This window comes from Schistocerca piceifrons, chromosome 3 (genome assembly GCF_021461385.2).
Source record: "Schistocerca piceifrons isolate TAMUIC-IGC-003096 chromosome 3, iqSchPice1.1, whole genome shotgun sequence".
In the NCBI taxonomy this organism is placed as follows: Eukaryota; Metazoa; Arthropoda; class Insecta; order Orthoptera; family Acrididae; genus Schistocerca; species Schistocerca piceifrons.
Genome location: NC_060140.1, coordinates 194694516 through 194722161, shown reverse-complemented (window position 1 = coordinate 194722161; position 27646 = coordinate 194694516). Strand labels below are relative to the sequence as shown.

Here is a 27646-nt window from a genome sequence, read left to right as displayed (position 1 = left end):
AGTTTATAGCTTCTGCCAAACCCTCATCTGCTGGATTGGAAGAATATGTTATGTATATTGGTGCCATTTCTCAGAAGGCCAACAGAGATATCTACAAATTCAGCTGCAAATGCAGTGAGATAGTACACTCAATTAGCAAGTGCTTAACAGAATGTAAGAAATATACTGCTCAGACAATATAGTAAGCAGAGGAAGAATATTATTATGAATGTAACAATTAAATAGTTTTGGAAACCTTGTGTACTAGCTAGGCATCTATCCACTTACCTTCTAGAAAAAGTTATATGAGGTGATTAAGATAATAAATCAGCCTTCCAGCATGAATTGTGAGGATTGAACTGGTACAGAAGTCTTTGTGATATGATTACCAGGTAATTAATATTTTTAAGCTACATTCAGGGATCAGCAACATCACCCGTAATTTAGGATCTTGGAAAAGATGATCATGATATAATAGTAGGGGGTGCAGGTAACGGTTCAAGTTGTGTCCTTAATTTTACAACTGAAGATGATATCTAGCACATTGCTGAGAATGATCCTTACGCAAGTGTGAAGATCATGTTGCTCTTTGATCAGTATGATAAGCCCTGGATGAGGCATTCTGTGGTAGGTGTTAATGCATAGCCTGAAAAATCACTTAGGAGAAGGACAGTCTCACATGGGTGTGACATGCGTCATCCTTGACTTGGTCACATCTAACACAATGTGGTTTGCATGTGAAAGCTTCTAATAACAGGCTACTTGCATGGGTAATCGCCAGAAGCATCCATTCATACCAAATCAGTATTCATCCTATCCCAATATTTACAATGTGTCCATTAGCTCTCTTTAGGGTAAACTTATCTGAAAGATGTAGCTAAAGAGTAAATGTATCTGAAGTTGAAACAGCTACAAGCACAACAAATACTGTAGCTTAGACAAAGCCCACAGTATCAAAGAAAAGTCAGTAAAATGTCAGAAGGTTCAGAAATAAAAAGGACGAACTTCTAATAAACATATACAAAAATGAAATGATAGATGGAATTTCAGCAGATTTGTTGTTGTGCTCCTGGTTATCCTCCCTTGGGCATGGGGGTGTGTGTTGTTCTTAGCATAAGTTAGTTTAAGTAATGTGTAAGTCTAGGGACTGGTGACCTCAGTAGTTTGGTCCCTTAGAAATTCACACACATTTGAATATTTTGATAAACAGCAGCTCTGTTGTATTAGGAAAGGCAGCAGCTTTTTTCTTCTTTTTTTGAGAGTAGCAGCTATCCTACTAAGTTACTGAATCAAATTTAGAAGGCATAAATGTAAATAGCGTTAAATGCTACAATGAGAGTTTATCATTAATGCAGTATACACATTAAGATCATAAGATTTGGTAGTCTTTTGTTACTATATACCTTATCTCATTCCACCCAATGAAAGTTTTCCTTCTTCATGGGATCTTCAGAGCATTATGAATGACTGAATGAATGGTGCAGGTTCCCGTTATGTATGCTGCCAGCAGTAGTTGTCTACAGATATGCAGGGCACATGTGTGTCAGTGGTCAGAAAGTCGGTCAGTTTATCATGACAACATGGTCACATAACTTGTAACATTTTACTGAGGATGACACTGGATGTGGAAGTCTATGCTTGCGTATAGTGTAGGTAGCATATCTAACAATGCAATTAGTCCATCACTTCAGTAAAAAACAGATATTAAGGGAAAATTATTAACAAAACCAAAAGATCAAGTCAAACATACCTGACCATACAACACTGGTTGTTCTCGTCAAAGTGATCAAGTGATGACATTCCTACCCAACCAATAAAAGTTGGAAATCATGTTAGAAAACCAAAAGCTCCCTTTACTACTTTCTTGTGCATCACATGCTGCTCAACAATGTGAAACAAACAGAAGATGGAGACATAAAAGTGTAACTACTTATACTGCTCCTATAGAATATCAGTGGATTCATGTTTCATGTGGAGAAAAATAATTTCTAGCACAGGTGAAATCAGTGTAATTTTTTGTTTGGGAAATTCACCTCAAAGACACTGGCTCTCATTTGCCAATGATTATAGCCTCCAAAGAAAGAAGAGCCTCACAACAAAGAGGTCAAAATGCGAAATGCCCATATTTTTAGGACTGAGTACCACTATTCACCTCTCAGTCTCAATGCCATCATTGAAGCAGTAACTTTAATATTACTTGTACCATCATTCCTATTACCTGTCTCTTAAAGGAAAATTCAACCGCGAGCCTCTCACTGACCTTGCTACACAGCTCCCTTGTCAATAATCAGTGCACTTAATGTGCTAGGGCATGAGGATTTCAAAGCACATAATGCAGCAGGGCATTCTTGTACCCCTTGTTTGAGTGGATGAACTGTTGAGCTCTTTGAAACTCTGACTCCTGAACAACAGACAGAGTATATTATTCAATGCTTCAGTTGGGGCTTTCCCTACTGTTGATGTCTTTTATGCTCTCTAACCATCACTGGCACTGATAAGTGCATGTGTGTCTTGTGTGCCATCTATCTGTAAACTTTGTTCTATGTATTATCAAATTTTAAGTGGTTGCATATCCCATTGTCTAAGGCAGTTATTTAGTACCAGCCCAGAATTGGCTGAAAACTGCTAAAAAACCATACTCAGACTGGCTGGTGTGTCACACTGATAGTTGTTAATCTGCCACACAGATTCAAACTGGGTCTGGTTCTCATTTCTGCCTCCTAAGCTAGCATACTGTACAGCCAACTGGCTGTGTTTAAACATTCCGACAGTATCCAGGAAATGGTGGAATGGGTAATATGGCTGTTGGTTCACAAGCCAGTGATCCTTTAATTCCAAAGTCTTTATGAAGACTGCCTGTATTCCCTGGCTGAGTAAGACATAGCACTTTGCAGGTAAATAGGGCCACATGCTGCTGAATTATTAAGGAAATTAAAAGAGATCATAGTGTGAGTTTCTGAACACCACTAAATTGTCCCACTGAGTTGCCTGCAGTAAGAGAGATCATAGAAAGGGTTTATGAGCAAGATAGGGGGTTCCCAGTTATTGGTATAATGTGCAAGGGAAATTTCCAGATCAGTGCACACTATGGCAGAACACTTTGCAGAATTGTCTGCCATGGCCCGCTAAGATCCGGCCTTACATTACTGAAGAAGTATCACCAAGACGGTCAGTTCAGACTTTTGTTCCAACAGTAAAGAAAGAGAATATTGTATCTTCCCCATATGAGCTCAAGATTCATGTTTCCTGGTTATGACAAAGTGCATTACACTGTGCTGCAGAACCTTTTAAGGGAAACAAGAATCACCTGCGTCCTGTTCAATACCATCTGGAAAGCAGGGAGATGACCTGATCCATGAGAGGAAACAATGTAAATCCTTCTTTTGAAATTGAGGCATTTTCTGGAACAAAGGCTCATAGGACAAAATGATTATTTCAGCTAGGACAGTCTTAAAGACTTACTTTTAATGTATTTAAATAATGACATGATTCTAATATACAAGTATATTTTCATAGGATGTCTTCCATCAGTAGAGAGAGTCACACACAATGTTCACACACAAAGGCAAGTAGGCACACCTTACACACACATGACTGCCAACTCTAGCATCTAAGGCCAGTGTCTTTTAATTGTTCCTGTCTGCAACTTGACGTGTCATCTTTATGGTAAGTAGCAATCTGTCTTTTCCTACATTGTTGATATTCTTACTTGGAGTTTCCATTGTTTGATTTGCATAGGATGTGTACCACTATTAACCCTCCCATTACCAAGCTTTTTCAAACCTCTGTTTTTATTCGGACTACCCCAAAAGAGTTTTGTGTTTTATTGTAATATTTGTTCTCAGATTTCATTATTTCCATTGAATGGGTTTATTTAGTATTGAAAAACAGCTTTTCAGGTTATTAGAAGTATTTAATCAGATCACAGATACAAAGTACAAAAAATTATTTGTATCTTTCTCTAAATTTAGTACTCAATGAACAGAAAATTAATAATCTATGTACCTCAACAGTCACTGCAGTAAAATAACACAAGACTTTTTTCAACTTTTCAGTCAAGTACATTTTTGCACTGCATTCACTTCACAGTAACAATTTCTTCTCTGTGTATATTACAAATAGGCTTCTTGCACGTTACACAACAGAATCTTGTTTTCCGATCTTCATTTCTCTTGCAATCTTGACATCATTGTGGCATTGGTAACTTGGAACACTGGATCTGGATCACTGCTGTAGGAATTGCAATACCACAAGCTTTCAGTGCATCTTGTACATCTTTATGAACACCGTTGATATTTTTGGCTCTTTCTTCCATGTTGCCTTTGCTGAGTCCAAATGCCAGTTCAGTCGTGAAGAGTTTACGTCGGCTTCGGTTATTTTTCTGTCATTCAGGAAATCTTTGAATGTACAGAATATATGCATTCAGTGCTGCAGTATCTATCATTTCCATGAAGATTCTTAGTGGCCACCGCCTCGTTCCTCTAATACAACTGTATTCTCTTGTCATTTTATCTACAGTACCTTTGGTTTTGTTGTAGTGCAGTATGATTTCGGGTTTGTGTTCACTGTCTTCACCACTCACTTGTCTCTCATTATGTTGAGTACAGAGTAGTATTACTGCCTTTCCGTTCTTTGGAACATAGGAAACTAGGGTCAAGTTATTTGTGAAACTAAACATTGAAGAGTGAACTTCTCTTTCTGTTTGGCAAGAATTCCTTTGGAATCTCTTTCTTATTGGAATGCAGGTACCAATCAATGTTGTGTTTCGTTTTAGTAGTTTAGCAGCCAATGGAAAACTGGTGAAAAAATTATCAGTTGTTACACCATGACCATTATTCAGAAATGATTCCATCAGATCCAAGACAACTCTCTGTCCTTGATTCACTTCCCGAGTATTATCCACCATTCCTGTGTAAATTTGGATCCGTAATAAGTAAGATGTTTTCACATCAGCACAAACCCAAATTTTATTGCCATACTTGCCAGGCTTGCTCTTCATATAAACCCTGAAAGGGCAGTTTCCTCGGTACCTTGCTAATCATTCATCAATAGTCATGAATTCATAAGGATAGAAGTTCTTGCACAAGTTAGATTGAAATTTGTCGAATACTACCCTGATGGCTTATAGCTTCTCCTTGGTTTCTTCAGTTCTCTGTGCTCTTGTGTCTCTGTTGTCAAATCACAAGAATATCACTATAGACAAAAATCGGTTTCTTGACATGGCAGCAGAAAAGAATGGTTGCCGAAAGGCAACATTACCTCCCCACAGAGCGGAAGCACTTGTGCGATGTCCATGAGTTCGACCAGCTCCTATTAGAATTGCTAATACAGCGCACACTTCAGTTGCATTTATATCTCTCCACGTCATTTTGTTCGAAGAATTAGCTACATTCCACAAAGAAATTACTCATTTGGCTTCCCTGTTCATTTCTTCTACAATGATGCTCGCGATTTCCGATGAGATAAATAATAAAAATGACTCTGTTATTGTTTTGATTGTTTTTCCATCATTCCTTGGGCCAGGGGCTACGTTCAAAATGTTGAGACATTGACGCTGCCCACCTTTTGGTGTTCACTAGAAAATTGTAGTCCACTTCTAGAAACAAACAAATCTCCAGTGTCTTTGTCTTCTTCTTCTTCTTCTTCTTCATCATCATCCTCTTCTTCTCCTTCTACTTGTTCACGTGAATGTGTAGTGTCTTCTGATATTCCATCATCAGCTTCATCTGATGCTGTGATATGGTCTTTGTCAAGATGTTCCATATATTCATTCAGTTAATTATCTATGTCCAATTCATTTTCATTGTCACTGACATCAGAATTGTATAGAATTTCCATGATTTCTTCGCTAGAAAGTCCTTTGGACATCCTTACTTGCAGATAAAATACTGACTCCTGTAATTTCAGCTCAACAGTGAACATCGAATTCAACTCAACAATAGTAACCAGCAACACTAACAGACATTGAATCTAAGGCAAAACTCAACAAAGAAGATGAATGGCAGATATATTTCCCAAAATCTTCGTTTTCTACAAATAATAAAATAAGATGTTTCGTACCAAGTGGGGTTGTCTCACAATCCCACCAATAAATGATTTGAACAACAATGATAAAGCCAAAAAAATTAGACAGTCATGAGTGTGAATTCAATATCAATCATTTTAGTACAAAGTCATGAAACCACAGGCATGTGGCCCTTCAGATAACATTATTATAGGGAAAAAGTCAACCTGGGGTAGTCAGAATACCCCGCTTGGTAATGCGAGGGATAAGCAAATCTCTCGATAATAGTAGACATGTTCACCTATGTTTTTAAAGTGAAAAATGATATTTGTGATAAACATATACAGACCTTTTATTAGATGTTATTTTAGTCCTCAGAACATATTCATACATAACAGTAATGTTATTCTCAGTAACACCTCTGATAGGGAACTTTCAGAAAGGTACAAAAATAAAATAACAGAAAAATTGATACCAAAATACAACTATGTGAATAAAATACTGTTTTGTCCTGTGGTCCATACATTATGATGAACAGTTTCTCTACTGTAATTTTTAGTTACTGAAGGACCTTTTGTTTCTCTTTTGCTTCTTCCTGTACTGCATACATGGCTATTTTCTAAATAACATCTGGTTGCTGGTGACTGTCTTCAAGCATATTGTGTAACCATAAAGTACTTTCATCATTCTCATATTTAAATAAATCCCTAACAGTCTCTTTTTTCTGGCTTCACTGAATTAAATGCCACTGTTGATAGTCTCAGCTATTCCAGTGCTCTATTACTGTATTTCTGCTTCCAAAGTTGAAGTGATGTATATGGACCTTTGTACATTAGTGAGCCTAGTACTGAACCATCTCCTTTTTATTTTAGAACAAATTACTTTTGAATTTTAAACACAGCTCCAGCTGTACATCTAACTGAATGAGAAGGGCTGCATGTACACACATCAAGAAAGTGCTGCCCTAACCCCTAGCATTGAGATAATGAAACAAAACCTTGGTAAAACATTCTACATAACCCACTTATTAATTGTTAACAATTTCCCAAAAAAGGGCACATAAACCTATGGACTCTTCTTCCAGAAAATGCCTCACTTGTCAAAGTGGATATCACAGGAAAAAACTTGGAACAGAGAGCATCTCATCGGCGTTCTAGGATGCAAACTGTTTCTTAGTTACTTGCAGTGTAAATTCAGGAGGTATTATTCCACAATTTATATCTTGGCTCTGCTGGAGTAGCCAATGGAACAGGCTTTCCTGTGCAAACAGTGCATCAGATAAGTAATATTACCAGAATGTACAATCTTGAACATGGCTGTTAACAGCAGCTATGAGTAAGCTTTGATTAGTAAAGTAAACAGCCAAACATTACTACAAGTGACTTGAGCTGGTTTTCTCATGGTTCATTTAACACATTTTAATCATTGTAACCAAATAACATCAAGTACTCCTGAAGAAGATACTCAGAGTAGTATTGAAACATAGGTCAAGTTTATATAAATGGCTGATTGGCTGTTCACGTTACTAATCTGTAATTACCAGAATGCTTCTAGTGTTATTGAGCTGTCTCTATATGGTGCTTTATGTTTTTACAAATTTTCTAATAGACCCTCTTTCACATGATGTGGCTAGAGGATAAAGTGATATTGTGCTGGATGCCAGGGTGTGGTAGAAACCTGGAGCAGGAGCTGATCGATGGAAAAACTGAGGAGGCTTGTACAGTATCTACACTAGCAAAACATAATGCTCTCCTGCCGAAATGCAAAGACCCACTCCCCCCTCCCTGTCCCACATGTTGTAACTTAACTGTTGATGATTAGGATAATGTTTCTTTGGAGGAAGAAATGGCTAGAAATGAAGGAAAACAAGCTGTAGTTGGTGAATACAACTATCTGACCTTGGAGTACCTCTCTGCAGACCTTTAGAAGATATAGTGTCTTAGAAATTTGCTTTCAGATAATACACTGCCTTCTAATTCATTGTTTCTTCTTCTGATGATAGGAACCACACGTGTTTGGTACCTGTGCCATGTGAACATCTGGATGCCATATTAGTAAAATGCACCTAGTAGTGGGAGGGGGGAATCAAACAGCGAGGTCATCAATCCCATTGGATTAGGAAAAGATGGGGAAGGAAGTTGGCTGTGCCCTTTCAAAGTAACCTGAAGCGATTTAAGGAAATCACAGAAAACCTTAATTAGGATGGCTGGACGCAGTTTTGAACCATCATCATTTTGAATGCAAATTCAGTGCACACACCTCACTCAGTATTTAACAGTGTAACCCATTTTAGGCAAAGAGTCAGTGTTATGCAATTATTAAATTCTAGTTTATCTTCACAGCTTTCTCTGGGAGTATTGAGAACCAACAAATAGCTTGGTCATCAAGCTACTTTTAGCAATGAACCAATCCTTTCCACTTAAACATTTTTCAAATTTTTTGGTTTCATGTGAGGTATTTTACAGTTTTATTATTTTATTGGATTCTTAATTAATTTTCATCAGTGTGTATTAGCTGAAATGAGTCACTAACAACCATATTACAAAATTATGACATAAAATATCTGGCCAGTACTTACCTCCAGGAATACTATCCATGTGTTATGTTTCAGAGTTATTGGTTCCTTCTTCAGGGAGGGGAGAGTGTTTTCCCTCCCACTGAGCATGTATCAAATTCTTCAAAATACCACATTACATTGCTTGTTGTCAGTGCAGTGAGGGTCTTGCTTTCTCACTGTATGAATTTTTGGATTTTAAGTGTATATGTTTAGTGTAGATAAATGCAATGAAAGTTTGTTGTTGTGTTTTCATTATTGGTAGTAAAGGATGATTATGAAATTCAAGCTCAATAAATAGCCAGTTCCACTCAGACAGCACCAAGGAGTCTGCCAAGTGTAACGTCCCCACCAACAGATAATTATTGTGAAAAGTGCTTCATGCTCTCACTCACAAAAATACTTAATGTGTGTCACAAACATCCTTCCCTTTCCTGGTCAAATTCTAATAGTAAAAAATTTATTTTACCACCAAGAGAAAAATGAACTATCTCCAAATTGAAGACAACCTCACAAATGTGTGTTAGCAGCCTTAGCTATAGGAATAATTAACCCAGGAGTAGAAATTTATTCCCAACATACATGTTAACAACCAAGTTGTTATGTTTACATGCTCCATAACTTCATCAAAAAGTCTTAATAGCACTCCTTATATAAAGCTCATGTATGACATGTAATTATAGATTATTGACAGTGATACTAGATTGAAATAACTTCAACATAAAAATTATCAAGAATCTGATAAGTATGATATCATTCTGGCTCTACAGGTACTAGTTTGAAACATTTAACTGTATGATACTGTTGATAACATTCAGTGTACTTTCATTCCACTACAGAAACTGATCTATGATCAATTTAATTTTTAGGTCTGTCTGTAATATTCCCAGAAGCTGTGCGTGTTGTGGAAGGAGGTGATGTTTTGCTAAAATTGCTAAGGAGCAATCCAAACCAAAGATCATGTCTTCTTAAAACACCCAACACATCAGTTATTTATCCACTCATATCAGAATTTGCTCATCATGTAAGTATGCAACACCTTTAACAGAACAGCTACACTAAAGTACATAACTATTGCTTTCTAGTTTAAATTCAGCTTAACCCCAATATTATCAGTTTCTTCTGGAAATAACTTGCAGTGTGCTTTTCAGTTTGTTAATATTAAAAAAAATGATGTGTGATGTTTTACTCCGTGTAACTCTGTGTAACTGGTATTGTTCAGTGTACAATCTGAATTAATGCCTTACATGAAAAGGATAAAGTAGAGCTAAATGGGTACAATGAAATAGAAACCAAGGAGATGTCATTTCCATATTTCCAGTACAAGAAGAAATATATTGAAATGTCACATTACATTAGTGCAAATAACTGAATGGAAATTCCTTTCTGGTGCAACGTTAGTGACACAAATGTGTTAATGCTAATTGTCTCTTAGTTACAAAGGAATATTCATAAACAGCTTTTACAAAATAAGGCCCTGTAAAAATTTAAGAAATTGCCGTTATACCACAGCCATGCAAAGGTTTTTGAAATCTCGCCAATTAAAAAAAAGTTGTCCTATATTCTTTTTTGGGTTACGTGGTCACTTATGGGACATCGATAAATAGCCACAGCTTCTTTTTGGACTATGTTTTGGTTATTTAACATTTTCTTGTGTAGAAATATACCATTTTATGTAGTGCTGACACAACATGACAAGGCATATTTCTGCTCAGCGTTACAAGGATGTTTCAGAAACTTGTGCATAAAGCAGACTGTAGTTATAAGGATTGTAGGACGTGAAAGGGATGGAGTAATTGAGAGGGTAGTGAGATGGAGTTGCAGCTTGCCCCGCATGTTATTCAATTCTTACTTTGAGAAAGCACTAAAGAAACCAAAGAGAAATTTGGATAGGGATTCAAAGTTAATTGAGAAGAAATAAAAACTTCAAGATTCAATGGTATGCTTCCAAGTGTTCAGCCAAGTTGTTCTTTCCATTTTATGCACAATATTGTGATGACCAACCAAGGCATATTCTTTAGCTGTTATGAGTTGTGTTTTTGAACACCAGAAGCACAGTGTTAATCAATCATACAAAGAAAACCTGAAAGATCACATCACTTACTTCAAGCTTTTCTGATGACATGGTAAGTCTGTCAGATTCAAAAAAGATCTTGGAAAAACAAGTGAATGAAATGCATAGCATTTTGAAAAGATGCTATATGATGAGCATCAACAAAAGTAAAACAAAGTAATGGCATATTGTAAATTTGTCAGGTGATGCTAAGGGCTATAGATTAGGAAATGAGATGCCTAAAATGGTAGACAAGTTTACTATTTGGGAATAAAAATATCCTACAGTTATACAAGTAACGAAAATACCAATAGCAAGAAAAGCTTGTCCAAAAAAGATTTGTATGTGAACACTGTATATGAATTTGTGTGTTAAAAAATGAAGTTATTTTTCGGGGTATAATGCTATATGGAAGTGAATCATGAATGATAAACACTACAGACAAGAAGAGAATAGAAGGTTCTGAAATATTTTTGATCATTCACAGAACTGCAGTTTGTGTTAAACATGTACTCATTAATCTGGTTATATCCATTAAATTAGAATTACATCCACCCTCTGAGTACTATATGACAACACTTTCACATTGTACATTGTGCATAAAAATCTATATTAGCTCCACTATGAGCATCTATTTACAGGACCATTCACCCATCAATGGAACTGAAGTTCCTATGCATAGCACATGGAAACTTCCTGAAATGGGTTTAATATAAATGATTATCATGGTTCATTAACAAACCAACATTTACTTTATATTTACCACAATATAAAAATTTATTTTATAGACTAAGCTCTTATGCATGTTTCAACAGCAGCATCATACAGACACATCTACAAACATGTGAACGCCTGTAAAAAGCAGATAATCGCGCCGGTAACACTGAATAAAATGTTCTTGGTTTTTCAACCATGTCAAGTTATTAAAATTGCACTAGCTCTTGGCCAAGTAATTTCTGATTATTTTCAAGTGGTATGACTGCCATTGGGCTGCCGGTACACCCTTTATATACACTGGCCACCTCCTGTGACATCACTGGTGCCTGTAACATCACGATGTTTGGGCATATGTTGACTCGGCATTTGATGAGCCCACTTCAACTGCACAGTCACTGGATCCCACACAATGCTGAACTGCAGGCCACCATCCCTATTTAGTATGTTATTGGTCGCTTTTATTTGAATGATTTCTTTAATGACACAATCCCAGAATGCATTTGTGTTAGCCATGATGGATGTTTTGTCAAGTTTTATCTGGTGTCCATTTTTTAAGGCGTGCTCAGCTAAAGCAGAGTTATCAGTGATGGCTGGGTGATTAAACCTCTCAGGCTCCTTCCTGCACTGTTCCAAAGTGTGTACTGTTTGTCCAACATAAGACTGGCCACACTCACAAGGCATCTTGTTGACCATAGGTTTTGAGAGACCTGCTGTGCGAAATGAGTCATATTCTCATGAAAGCAAAGTTATCAGCACCCTACATGACAAGAGCTGAGCACAATGGCCTGTGAGTGCTATGCAATAATGAGAGCATTGTGGTCCTTTCCTGCTGAAAATGGGAATGCAGCCATAATTATGCAACATGCAGCTTATGATATGAAGATTTATGCACTACTGGATGAAGATACTTACCGGAAACTCCCATCTGACCCAACATCGAGAATAATAAGAAAGACATCTGAACTTTTCAATTGTTCTTTGATGGAAGACTCTGTGGTCCAGAATCTTCTCCCACAGGCACCTAGACCACCTGCTGTTTGTGCTCTACCGAAGATCCGCAAGGATGGGACACCATTCCGCCTCATCGTATCCATCATTGGTTCACCAACATACAATCTGGTGAAGCACTTGTCCTGTCTCTTTGCTCCACATGTGGTACACTGTGAGCATCATATTAAAAATTCAGCAGATTTTATCAACTAAATTAACTATCTTTGACTTAGTGAGGGTGACATTATATCATTGTTGATGTGGTAGCATTATCTATGGATGTGCCTGTCAAAGACTGTTTAGATCTAGTATCCCAGTTATTTGTAAGTGAAATGGTCGAGCTATTTAGGCACACTCTGACATCTTATTTTCTGTACAACAGCTAGTATTACAATGAAATGGAGGACATTGCAATTGGTAGCCTGTAAGAACCAGCTGCTGCAAACCTCTTCATCAAGAATTTTGAGGATATTGTCTTGGACACCATGCCTTTAAACCCTAGTTGTTTCTTTCTGTATGTTCGTAATTTGGCCCCATGCTCATTAGGAACTTGACAAGTTCTTGGAAAACCTCAGTGGCATTAACAGTAACACCCAGTTTACCACAAAGGCAGAAAAAATGACAATGCATTGCCCTTCCTTGAGGTTCTCATCTCCAGAAAATTAAATGGATGCATCTAAAGGAAACCCACACGCACCAATCTGTACTTGCATGCTATCAGCCATTATCACCCAACACAGAAGCACACCATTTTACACACATTGGTACATTGTGCAAGAATGATATCAGATGCTGACAACCTGCCCCATGAGCTGAGCCACCTGCAGAAGGTCTTCAGGAACAATGGCTATAACGTCCATCAAATAAATGAAGTGATTTCATGCAAGACTCACAACAAGACCACTGATGAGGAGCAGGAAAAGAAACTTGCTTTCTTGCCATTCTGTGGCTCCATGTCAGACCGGATAAGCTGCCTGCTAAAATGACACAAGATCAAGTCAATCTTTGGGCCTCTGACAAAAATCTGTCAGTTACTGAGACTGGTTAAAGATGCAGCAAGTTCTGGAACACCTGGGGTCTACAAGATACCTTGCAAATGTGGCCAGTCTTATGTTGGACCAACAGTACACACTGTGGAACAATGCAGGAAGGAGCATGAGAGGTTTTATTGCCTACACTATCCCGACAAATCTACTTTAGCCAAGTGTACTTTAGAAAATAGACACTAGATGAAATTGGACAAAATATCCATGATGGCCATCAGGTAGTGAAGGGAGACGAAAATTTAATAGTCATGGGTGACTGGAATTTGAGAGTAGGAAAAGGGAGAGAAGGAAACATAGTGGGTGAATATGGACTGGGGGAGAGAAATGAAAGAGGAAGCCGTCTGGTAGAATTTTGCACAGAGCATAACTTGATCATAGCTAACACTTGGTTCAAGAATCATAAAAGAAGGTTGTATGCATGGAAGAATCCTGGAGATACTAGAAGGTATCAGATAAATTATATAATGGTAAGACAGAGATTTAGGAACCAGGTTTTAAATTGTAAGACATTTCCGGGGCAGATGTGGACTCTGACCACAATCTATTGGTTATGAACTGTAGATTAAAACTGAAGAAACTGCAAAAAGGCGGGAATTTAAGGAGGTGGGACCTGGATAAACTGAAGGAACCAGAGGTTGTAGAGAGTTTCAGGGAGAGCATAAGGCAACAATTGACAGGAATGGGGGAAAGAAATACAGTAGAAGAGGAATGGGTAGCTCTGAGGGATAAAGTAGTGAAGGCAGCAGAGGATCAAGTAGATAAAAAGACGAGGGCTAGTAGAAATCCTTGGGTAACAGAAGAAATACTGAATTTAATTGATGAAAGGAGAAAATATAAAAACGCAGTAAATGAAGCAGGCAAAAAGGAATACAAATGTCTCAAAAATGAGATCGTCAGGAAGTGCAAAATGGCTAAGCAGGGATGGCTAGAGGACAAATGTAAGGATGTAGAGGCTTATCTCACTAGGGGTAAGATAGATACTGCCTACAGGAAAATTAAAGAGACCTTTGGAGAAAAGAGAGCCACTTGTATGAATATCAAGAGCTCAGAAGGAAATCCAGTTCTAAGCGAAGAAGGGAGAGCAGAAAGGTGGAAGGAGTATATAGAGGGTCTATACAAGGGCGATGTACTTGAGGACAATATTATGAAAATGGAAGGGGATGTAGATGAAGATGAGATGGGAGATACGATACTGCGTGAAGAGTATGACAGAGCACTGAAAGACCTGAGTCAAAACAAGGCCCCGGGAGTAGACACCATTCCATTGGAACTACTGAGAGCCTTGGGAGAGCCAGTCCTGACAAAACTCTACCATCTGGTGAGCAAGATTTATGAGACAGGCGAAATACCCTCAGACTTCAAGAAGAATATAATAATTCCAATCCCAAAGTAAGCAGGTGTTGACAGATGTGAAAATTGCCTAACTATCAGTTTAATAAGTCACAGCTGCAAAATACTAACGCAAATTCTTTACAGACGAATGGAAAAACTGGTAGAAGCCGACCTCGGCGAAGATCAGTTTGGATTCCGCAGAAATATTGGAACACGTGAGGCAATACTGACCCTACGACTTATCTTAGAACATAGATTAAGAAAAGGCAAACTTACATTTCTAGCATTTGTAGACTTAGAGAAAGCTTTTGACAATGTTGACTGGAATACTCTCTTTCAAATTCTAAAGGTGGCAGGGGTAAAATACAGGGAGCAGAAAGCTATTTACAATTAGTACAGAAACCAGATGGCAGTTATAAGAGTCTAGGGGCATGAAAGGGAAGCAGTGGCTGGGAAGGGAGTGAGACAGGGTTGTAGCCTCTCCCCGATGTTATTCAGTCTGTATATTGAGCAAGCAGTAAAGGAAACAAAAGAAAAATTCGGAGTAGGTAGTAAAGTCCATGGAGAATAAATAAAAACGTTGAGGTTCGCCGATGACATTGTAATTCTGTCAGAGACAGCAAAGGACTTGGAAGAACAGTTGAACGGAATGGACAGTGTCTTGAAAAGAGGATATAAGATGAACATCAACAAAAGCAAAACGAGGATAATGGAATGTAGTCGAATTAAGTCAGGTGATGCTGAAGGAATTAGATTAGGAAATGAGACTCTTAAAGAAGTAAAGGAGTTTTGCTATTTGGGGAGCAAAATATCTGATGATGGTCGAAGTAGAGAGGATATAAAATGTAGACTGGCAATGGGAAGGAAAGCATTTCTGAAGAAGAGAAATTTGTTAACATCATGTATAGATTTAAGTGTCATGAAGTCGCTTGTGAAAGTATTTGTATGGAGTGTAGCCAAGTATGGAAGTGAAACATGGACGATAAATAGTTTGGACAAGAAGAGAATAGAAGCTTTTGAAAAGTGGTGCTACAGAAGAATGCTGAAGATTAGATGGGTAGATCACAGAACTAATGAGGAGATATTGAATAGAATTGGGGAGAAGAGGAGTTTGAGGCACAACTTGACAAGAAGAAGGGATCGGTTGGTAGGACATGTTCTGAGGCATAAAGGGATCGCCAATTTAGTATTGGAGGGCAGTGTGGAGGGTAAAAATCGTAGAGGGGGACCAAGAGATGAATACACCAAGCAGATTCAGAAGGATGTAGGTTGCAGTAGGTACAGGGAGATGAAGAAGCTTGCACAGGATAGAGTAGCATGGAGAGCTGCATCAAACCAGTCTTAAGGACTGAAGACCACAACAACAACAACAACAACAACAAAGCCACCTTTGTCCAGGGCAGCAGCTGAAGACAATTGACAGTGGCCAGCACAACTTGGAAGCTGTATCTGGATTGTAGCATATTGCCCTTGCATCTGTACATAACAAGTGCAGTCCCTGTCCACCTTTAATCTATGTTTGTATGTACAAGAAAGACTGTAACTTTAACCCAAGCAGTCACTTGATGTAACTAAGTACTGCTGCTATTCTACTTCTGGTTATCATTACATTACAAGGTCAGCTCATTTGACACTAATGCTTGTGGAACACATGAAAACTAAGTGTAAGTTAATCAACATTAACCTTGTAGTTAAATACACAGATATTAGCACATACATTCTTCTCCACAGCTGCTCATGTCTCATAGGCAGAGTTGTGCACAGATACAAAAAAGCTATCTACCTCCACACTGCATTTGCTAAATCCTTGTCCACATCTGCCACTGAAATAAAAATCACCAATAACACCCTAAGTAGAGATGGTGGCCTGCAACGAAGCGACGTGTGGGATCCAGCAATCACATGGTTGAAGCTGGTACATGAAACACTGAGTCAATATATGCCCATATATGGAAATGTCACTGGCACCAGTGACATCACAGCCAGCAGATAGTTGTATATAAGGGGTGTACCAGCAGTGCACTGTTAGTTATACCACTCTGGTAATTATAACAGTCTACAGATTCCCTACTGGAAACTTTCAGTTTATGAGAAATCTAGACACATTATTGAGCTACCTGTAAGACAAGAAGAAACAGTTAGTAGTTTATGGAGATTTCAGTGTAGATTTTGTGAAAGACACAGACAGGAAAAATGAACTGGAATCATTATTTGGGTGTTACAGTCTGATTTCAGCACTTAGTTTTCGAACTCATGTGCAGCAAGATAGTATGACCCTGACTGATAACATGTTTGAAGAAAGTGCTCACACTGAAACAATTAATGTGTACCAAATTGTTAATGGACTATCTGATCATGATGCACAATTAATGGAAATAAACAATATTGCACCTTTCAGCCCTGAAGCAGGTTCATATGAAGCAGTGAAGCTTATTAATGAGAACAGGATGCAATGTTTTAAGAGTAAGTTAAAAGAGATGGTACGAGATGAGGCACATATTGAAAGAGATGCTAATGTCAAATTCAATTTATGCCATAGAAAATTTGTGTCAATATTTGAAAGTAGTTTTGCTAAAATGTTATCCAGAAAACCAATTTCAAAAATAGGTAAGTCGTGTATAAATAAGGGAATTAAAATCACATGTAAAGGAAAGAGGGACATTTATGTAAAGGCCAGAAAAAGTCAAGATCCAACGTTACTAGCAAACTGCAAAAAATACTGTAATATTTTTAGGTAAGTCATTTAAGTGCCCAGAAGTGTGCATGTCCAGACAGAAACGCACAATGCAGATAATAAGATTAACACTATATGGGATACTGTCAAACTGGAGACAGGATAGCCAGTTGGTGTGTAAGATACCATAATGATGAAGCCAAATGACAATGTTGTGTTTAGTAATTCATAAGCTGCAAGTACTTTTAACAATCGGTTTCTAGATGTAGCAGCAGAAATAGGATTAAATGGTTCTGTTGAAGAAGCAATGTAATACATTAAAAATGCTGCTCCACAAAACTTTAAGCAACAGGCCTTAAATAATAAAATATCAGCAGTTGATATTTTTTGTGGTCTTTCCAAGTGTTTGATTGTGTATCTCATGTTACACTCGTAGAAAAACTTCAATTTTATGGAATTGATGGCTTTACACACAAATGGTTTGAATCATACTTAACAGACAGAATGCAAAATCTGTGCTGAATAACTCAAACAGTGTTGGTAAGGTAGAAAAGTTTAGTACCTAGGGAGATATCACAAAGGGAGTCACACAGGGTTCAATTTTGGGTTCACTCCTCTCCCTTATATAAGTGAATGACCTTCCAATTAACATTCAGCCAGCAGCGTTGGTACTTTTGCAGCCGATACTAGTGTTATCTTCCTCCTATGAACCATGGACATTGCTGATGATGGGGAGGCTTGCATGCCTCAGTGACACAGATAGCCTTATCGTAGGTGCAACCACAATGGTGGGGTATCTGTTGAGAGGCCAAACAGACTTGTGGTTCCTGAAGGGGGCAGCAGACTTTTCAGTAGTTGCAGGGCCAATGACTGGATGATTGACATATCTGGCCTTGTAATATCCCCCAAAACAGCCTTGCTGGCCTGGTACTGTGAATGGCTGAAAGCAACAGGAAACTACAGCTGAAATTTTTCACTAGGGAATGTACTGTATGGTTAAATGATGATGACATTGCCTTGGGTAAAATCTTCTGGAGGTAAAATAGTCCTCCATTCGGATCTCTGGGCGGGGACTACTCAGGATGACATTGTTATCAGGAAAAACAGAACTAGTGTTCTACAGATCTGAGCGTGGAATTTCAGATCCCTTAATCAGGTAGGTTGATTAGAAAATTTAAAAAGGGAAATGGATGGAACCATGGGGAAGCTACTCTGAAACGCATAGCGAACTCATTATTGTAATCAAGTTAGGCACAAAGCCCACACCCACCTCAGTAGCACAAGTTTATATGCCAACTAGCGCTTCAAATGAGGAAGCGATTGAGGAAATGTATGATGAGATAAAAGAAATTATTTAGATAGTTACAGGAGATGATAATTTAATAGTCATGGGGGACTGGAATTTGATAGTACAGAAAGGAATAAAGGGAAAAGTAGTAGGTGAATATGGACTGGGGAAAAGGAATGAAAGAGGAAGGTGTCTGGTAGAGTTTTGCACAGAGCATAATTTAATTATAGCTAGCACTTAATTTAAGCATCATCAAAGAAGTTTGTATATGTGGAAGAGACCTGGAGACACCAGAGGGTTTCAGATGGATTATATAAAGGTAAGACAGAGATTTCGGAATGAGGTTTTCAATTGTAAGATATTTTGTGGGGCAGATGTGGACTCTGACCACAATTTATTGGTTATGAACTGCAGATTAACACTGAAGAAACTGCAAAAAGGTAGGAATTTAAGGAGATGGGACTTGGATAAACTGAAAGAACCAGAGGTTCTAGATAGTTTCAGAGGGAGCATCAGGGAGCAACTGACAAGAACAGGGGAAAGGAATACACTAGAAGAAGAATAGGTAGCTTTGAGAGATGAAATAGTGGAAGCAGCAGAGGACCAAGTAGGTAAAAAGACGAGGGCTAGTAGAAATCCTTGGGTAACACAAGAGATATTGAATTTAATCAATGAAAAGAGAAAATATGAAAATGCAATAAATGAGGTAGGTGAAAGGGAATGCAAACGTGTAAAAAATTAGTTTGACAAGAAGTGCAAAAAGGCTAAGCAGGAATGGCTAGAGGACAAATGTAAGGATGTAGAAGCATATATCACTAATAGTAAGATAGATGCTGCATACAGGAAAATTAGAGAGACCTTGAGAGAAAAGAGAACCATCTGTATGAAATCAAGAGCTCAGATGAAAAACCAGTTCTAAGCAAAGAGGGGAAAGCAGAAAGGTGGAAGGAGTATATAGAGGGTTTGTGTTAGGGAGATGTAGTTCAGGGCAGTATTATGGAAATGAAAGAGGACATAGATGAATATGAGAAGGGAGATACAAAACTGCATGAAGAATTTGACAAAGCACTGAAAGACTTAAGTTGAAATAAGGCTCAGGGAGTAGACAACACTCTGTTAGAGCTACTGATAGCACTGGGAGAGCCAGCCATGACAAAATTCTTCCATCTGGTGAGCAAGATGTACAAGACAGGTGAAATACCCACAGACTTCAAGAAGAATATAGTAATTCCAATTCCAAAGAAAGCATATGCTGACAAATGTGAAAATCACTGAACTATCAGTTTAGTAAGTCATGGATGCAAAATACTAACATTAATCCTTTGCAGTAGAATGGAGAAACTGGTGGAAGACTATGTCAGAGAAGATCAGTTTGGATTCTGGAGAAATGTGGGAACACACAAGGCAATACTTACCCTATGACTTCTCATAGAAGATAGGTTAAGGAAAAATAAACCTATGTTTATAGCACTTGTAGATTTAGAGAAAGCTTTTGACAATGTTGACTGGAATACTCTCTTTCAAATTCTAATGGTGGTAGGGGTAAAATACAGGGAGTAAAAGGCTATTTACAATTTGTACAGAAACCAGATGGCAGTTGTAAGAGTCAAGGGGCATGAAAAGGAACAGTGAGTGAGACAGGGTTCCATCCTATCCCCAATGTCATTCAATCTGTATATTGAGCAAGCAGTAAAGGAAACAAAAGAAAAATTTGGAGTAGGAAACGACTAGTTGTGATAAACGATACCCTACGCCATACACTGTGTGGTGGTTTGCGGAGTATGTATGTAGATATTGGTGTAGAGATATTGTTGATATCCCTTGCAGTACTGAGTCATGTGCTTTTTTGAAGTTAAGAGTTCCTGCAGCTACCTGATTCCCTTGGCCCATGGCTTTTAGAGTGTTGTATAAAAAAATGGAGTAGGAATTAAAGTCCCGGTAGCAGAAATAAAAACTTCAAGGTTTGCCGATGACATTGTAATTCTGTTGGGGATAGCAAAGGTCTTGGGAGAGCAGTTGAACAGAATGGACATGTCTTGAGAGAAGGACGTAAGCTGAACATCAACAAAAGCAAAATGAAGATAATGGAATGCAGTCAATTTAAATCATATGATGCTGAAGGAATTAGATTAGGAAATGAGAGACTTAAAGTAGTAGATGAGTTTTGCTCTGTGGGAAGCAAAATAACTGATGATGGTTGAAGTAGGGAGGATATAAAATTTAGACTGGTAATAGCAAGAAAATCATTTCTGAAGAAGAGAAACTTGTTATCATTGAGTAAGGATTTCAGTGTCAGGAAATCATTTCTGAAAGTATTTGTGTGGAGTGTGGCCACGTATGGAAATGAAACATGGACAGTAAACAATTTAGACAAAAAGAGAATAGAAGCATTTGAGATGTGGTGCTACAGAAGAATGCTGTAGACCTTGTAACTAATGAGGAGGTACTGAGTAGATTTGGAGAGAAGAGGAATTTGTGGTACAACCTGACCAAAATAAGGGATTGGTTGGTAGGACACATTCTGAGGCATAAAAGGATCACAAATTTAGTACTGGAGTTAAGTGTGAGGATAGAAATCATAAGGGAGACCAAGAGATGAATACAGAAAGCAGATCAGAAGGATGTAGACCAAGAGATGAAGAGGCTTGCACAGGATAGTGTAGCATGGAGAGCTGCATCAAACCAGTCTTTGGACTGAAGACCATAGCAACAACAACAACAACATGTGTGCTTAGATGCATTATGAATAAGTTCTGAGTAAGAAGGTGGGCCCTACTTAATATTAACATCTCCTAATGGTGTTGTATGTAATTTAGGGTAAATTATCCAAATGTTTTACTTATTTTTCTTCAGAAGGTATATCCACAAGTGTGACCATATTTACAACAATATTCTTTCATTTTTACAGCAAAATGAATATCAAAAGGTAAAATATTTTGGTGGTAATATAAATACAGATTGTGGTGTCCGTATCAATAATGTAACTGCTGAAGATGTAGGATACTGGCGACTTACTTCAATATCACATATTTATGAGAAGGTTGAAGGTGCTTCGAAAATATCATTAAGTAAGTGCAAGCATTAATTTTGAAAAGTAATATGTACTCAGCCATTGTACCTTAGTACAATAAGAATTTCACTGGATAGTGTTTAAGTATTCACTGGTATAACAATTTATTTCTGATACACCTTGTATTGTTATTCTAGGTTCTAGTTCTTCTTCAGCAGTGAAGCTTTTGATTGGTACTAAGCCTGTTATAAACTTTGGTGATCTCCAGCATTGTACTACATATTACGTGAATAATAACTACAAGAAAATTAATGCAGATGTTAAAAATGCTTCTTGTACTAACAGTAAGTAGCTCTGTAAATTATGCTGGTATGCCTGTTGCATAATGAGATTTATTTTCATACATTAGACTGAATAAGCAACAAATGCTAATACTGTGTGCACAAGAAAGAACTTATTGTGACAAACTGCAGCATGTAGTTAAAACTGGCTATTCTACTTTGGAGTAATGCTAAATTGATTTGAATCTTCAATTTCTTGAATCATAACCACATTGTTCATGACTAAACTGGAAATTATATGCAAAAATGATGTACAATCTTGAGATATACTGCAAATGAAATATCTATTTTATCAAAATTACAAATTAGTTGTTCAATCAAATTTCAAATCAGTTGTTCTTTCCTTTTCGTATTGTCCAATAGGTCTCCCTCAATCCAGGGTTCTGGGTGACTTTTCTGAATTGTACCCCTTTTCCTAAACTTCTCCAGTCATTTTCCTTCACCCCTCATCCTTCCCCTTCAACTCTTCTGGCAGAAGAAGGAGTCACTGGCTCTGTAAGCTTGTAAAAGTTAAATCCTTTTGTGTGTGTGTGTTCCTCTGCCACTGCTTGGTGAGTAGATTTTTTATCTATCTGTTTATATTAAATCAGTTGTTAAGTTAGAGAAAATATTACCTGCAAGCAGAGCAAAACAGCATGTAAAATTAAAAATTAAAACAGTTAATAAATCAGTAAACCAAGTTCTATTTACTTGAGATTTTACTAACTGTGTGGCTTAGGGTTCTTGCAAGATACTATTTTATCAGCTAGGAAGTCTTACATGTCAGGAGTGAAGCTTATTATGTCTGTGGCTGTGATGATTGCATGTAATATGTAATGATGTGTTTGTATTATTGATGATGAGAATGAAAGAGAGAGAGGAGAGGGAAACAAAACCCAATGCCATGAGTCCTGTTGAGAGGTTTGGAATTTCACAATGAAAATTTCTTCCATTACCACAATTTGAGCCTTCCACTGCTGAGTCCAGTAACACTGCACAAGTATCAACTAGGAACTTTCACTACAATTTGTTTGAGAGAGCAAGGATAGTATTCTGAACAAATAAATATTGAAAAGTCAGAATAAGATGATTGAATGGAACACAAATGTGATTTTCTCCTTATCATGTCTGTGCTGAGGATGGCACAATGGTTTCCAATGTACCTTCTCTTATCTACTCTCTCTATAATTTAATTTACAGCAGTACTGTTATCCACCTTGTGCATTAACAATTATTACTTGTGTGTAGCTTGTAGGGCTCCCAAATGCAGTACAGTGACACACTGTGGGGTGACCTTCCCCCACCCCCACCCCCACCCTTACCCTCTCTTTCTGCCCTGTTCCTACTGCTTTTGCATAGCCCTTTAGTTCCTCCAGTGATTTTGACATCTTGCACTAACTAAACAATCCTGTGAAAAATGTGCTGCTCTCTGTTAGATTTTGACTATCCCTTCTATTAATCCAAATTGGTAAGAGTAATACTCAAGAATCAGCAAATAAGTGTTTCATAAGCCATTTGTTTCATGGATGAATTACATTTCATTAAGTCTCTTTTTATGAATCTCAGTCAGGTGTCCACTTTTCCTACTGTTTGTTTGATGTGGTCATGCCACCTTAAGTGATCCTGGGGGGGTTATTTCCGGCAATTTGCCACTAATAGTGTAATTGTGGAGTAGTGAATTTCTTCTCCTATATATGTGCAATACCTAACACTTATTTACATTCAGGGACAACTGCCAATCCCTGCATCATTCATCAATCCTCCACATGTCTCCCTGCAGTTTTCTACAGTCTTCTGACTTGCTACCTTCCTACAGACAACCGAATCATCTGCAGACAGCTTCGTGGAGCTTCTGGCATTACCCACTAGATCAGGTGTGGACTGCAAGTGGCCCACTTATCTCAGTTAATTCTGACATTACCTTTCATGAAACTTTGTTCTGTTAAGAGGGGAAACAGTGATGTGTTAAGTTCTACCTGCAAGGAAGCCTTGAATCCAGTCACAAAGTTGGTCCAGTATTAAGTAAGCTCATACTACTTATGCTACATGACAATACAGAACTGTATCAAATGCCTTCAAGGAACTTTGCATCAAACTGAGCACCAGTGTTTATGATGCCCCATACTCATGGATGAAAAGAGCAAGCTGAGTTTTGCAAGATATCTGTTTGTGGAATCTATATTTACTTTTATAGAGGAGGATTTTCATTCTCCAAAAACATGCGCATCAAATATGTTCCATAGTTCTACAACAGATTGATATGAACAATATAGGTCTGTAATTATGACATCTATGCTAAAACCTCCTTGAAAATGGGATTGACCTACACTTTTTTCCAGTCACTAGATACACTTTGTTGCTCCATCAAGCTGCAATAAACTGCTGCTAGGAAGAGAACAAAGTCTTTCACATAATCTCTATAGAGTCTTATGAGTATCTAATTTAGTTCAGATGCCTTTTTGTTACCAAGTGATTGTAGGAGCTTTTTTATTCTGTGACCGCTTATCTCAAATCTGCCATTTCAGCATTCATGTGATGTCTGAAAGGAGAGACTGTATTAAGATCCTCTTCTTGAAACTGTTTCAGAAAACTGAATTCAGTATTTCGGCCTTCTCTCTATCATGTTGCATTTCAGTACCAGTAAGGTCATAGAGTGACTGAACAGATGGTTTTGATCCATACACTGATTTTATGTAAGATCAAAACATCTTATGGTCCTTAGTCACATTAGTTGGCGTAACTTTATTTTGATAGTCACTGATTGCTTCTCTCATTGCGCTCCTTACGCTCATATTTGCTCTGCTCAGCTTTGGTTGATCAGCTAGGTTTAGATTTATTTGAAATATGAGACAGAGTTCTCTTTTCTTATGTAGCAACTATCATACATGGGTATTAAACCATGGTGGATTTTTCCATCCCTTAAAATCTTGGTTGGAACATATTTGCCTAAGGCATATTGAATGAGGCTTCTGAATTTTATCTACTTGTGCTCCATATCTTCATCCTCAACACTGAATGTTTGATGTGGGCTATTCAGATACTCTACAATTTGTATCCTATCTCTCTTTCTGAACAAAATATTTTCCTACCATTCTTAACAGTCCTTGTTAATAGCCATAGTCATTGATGCTATCACAGCCTTATGATCACTGATGCTCTCCTCTTTGTCAGCTAATTTGAAAAGCTCAGATCTGTTTTGTTGTTAGGAGGTATAGGATGTTATCCTTATGAGTTGGTTTGGTTCTCTAATTATCTGCTCAAAACAATTTTTGGATAAGACATCCAGAATAACGCCATGGGAATGCCTATCTCTGGCACCAATTTTGATCTGAGGGCTCTCCCATTCTGTAGCTGACAAACTGAAGTCTCCCCATATTACAGAACAACAGTCTGCAAGTTTTTTTCTAAAGCGCTCTGCCACATCACCTCCTGATGCAGGTTTTAGTATCTGCAGTAGGCATAACATTGCTGCTACTTGACACAGTTGGTCAGCATGGCTACTATGCAGGCTGACGGTGACTTGGTAACTACCAGAGAACAGAATGCTATGAGTGGAACAAACTCGCCATGCTAACTGAATTGTGGGAAGTGGAATATCTTAACCTGCATAGATATGCACATGACAATATACTTGACATGTCATTGGCGAGGATGGCTAACAACTGCGCATACAACAACTCTCAGCTGAAGCACAAGACTAGGTCTGCAGTGGTTCAATTCTGGAAGAGCACTATCTGTCTCCACCTCCTGCTACTTGTGAGCAAACACCTCCACCAGCCACTGGACTTAAGATCAGGAAGACGATGGTTTAAACCCATGTACAGCCATTCTGATTTAGGTTTTCCATGATTTCCCTAAATCACTTCAGGCAAATGCCAGGGTGGTTCCTTTGATTTCTTTGCCCATCCTTCGCTAATCCGAGCTTGCTCTCTGTCTCTAATGATCTTGTTGTCGATGGGACTTTAAAACACTAATCTCCTTCTCCTCCTCCTCCATCAGCTGGTCTGCCCATATGATGTGATGAATGTACCCTCCATGACAGGCTCCTGAACTACTCCACTGTTCTACCCATGCCAACTCATCTGCCCCCATTGGGACATCTGCTGATGGAGATACTAAACAGGTGACCTGTAAAAGTGTCTGATTATTGTGTCTGACACATATTTGATGCTTAGCTATATTTTTTAATCAAACTTGTTGGTCAGAGAAAGATATGGAACACTGATTATGTACTAGAAAATGGATGGAGTACCAGCAATATGAAATGGAGAGGTGTCTACTTACCACATGAAAAGATTGTAACAGGGGGAAGTAAGGATGGTGATAAGAGGGGGAGGGGGGTTAAACTGTAGAAGCACAGTGAGGCTTGACTACAGTAAGCAGTTTCAGATGGATGTAAGTTACAATAGCTATACAGAGATAAACAGACAGACACATTTGAAAGTAAACTGAACTATCAGATAAAGAGTTCTTCTTTTCTTCAGGCTAATAAACCAAACAAACAAACACACACACACACACACACACACACACACACACACACACACACAGGGTCACTGTTGAATTATGAACAGAAAAGAAGGATTAGATGAAGATCATATGGGAAATATGATGCTGTGAGAAGAATCTGATGAAACACTGAAAGACCTAAGTTGAAACAAGGCACATGAAGTAGATGACATTCCCTAAGAATTATTGAGATACTTGTGACAACCAACCATGACAAAACTATTCCTCCTGGCATATAAGATATACAAAATAGGCAAAATACCCTCATGCTTTAAGAAGAATGCAGCATTCACTATTGCAAAGAAGCCAGTTATTGATAAGTGTGAATATTACTGAACCATCAGTTATTAACAGCCTGTTGTAAAATACTGACATGAATCATTAACAGAAAGTTGTAAATACTGGCAGAAGCCAACCTTGATGTAAAATCAGTTTGGGGATCTGGAGAAATGTGGTGCACATGGTGCTCAATTGACACTGCACCTTATCTTAGAGAAGATAGACTGAAAAATGGCAAATCTGCATTAATATCATTTTTTAATTTAAAGAAATCTTTTGATAAAATCAATTGAAATATCCTTTTTTAAGTTTGAATGTTTCAGGGGTAAAATATAAAGAATGAAAACTTATTGACAACTTGTACAGAAGCCAGACTCCATTCATGAATGTTTAAGGACAGTGAATGGGTGCAGTAGTTGAGGAAGACTCATAGCCTGTCACCAATTTTGTTCACTCTGCACACTGAACATGCAGTGAGGGAAACCAAAGAGAAATTTGGAAAGGGAAATAAAGTTCAAGGAGAATGAATAAAAACAGAAGATTTGCTGAAGGAACTGTAATTATATCAGAGGCAGAGGCAGCAAAGGACTTGCAAGAGTAGTTGACTTGAATGGATTGTCTCTTAAAAAGGCTTAGGGATGGGTTGAAATAAATCCTGCGATGAAGAAGGAAGTAGCTTAGGATGCGAGGCACTGAAGTGATAGACAGGTTTTGCTATTTGGAGAGCAGAATAACTGATGATGGTAAAAACAAAGATAATATAAAATGCAGACTTGTAAAAGCAAAAAAAAGATTTTCTGAAAAAGAGAGATGTTTCACCTCAGCATTGCAAATCTAATTGGGGAGAGTAGAATGTTATGGCACAAATTGCATAAAAGAAGGAAACAGCTG

The 27646-nt window shown here is 37.9% G+C and overlaps 1 protein-coding gene across 1 annotated transcript in view; it reads left to right on the top strand.

Moving 5' to 3' along the window:
* The window catches only part of LOC124787709, a 169691-nt gene that overhangs the window by 31759 nt on the left and 110286 nt on the right, over positions 1 to 27646 (top strand). The window contains exons 2-4 of the mRNA XM_047254543.1: positions 9407 to 9561; positions 21546 to 21705; positions 21845 to 21991. Of these exons, the coding sequence (XP_047110499.1) occupies positions 9407 to 9561; positions 21546 to 21705; positions 21845 to 21991 (462 nt within the window). The remainder of the gene's footprint in view (positions 1 to 9406; positions 9562 to 21545; positions 21706 to 21844; positions 21992 to 27646) is intronic.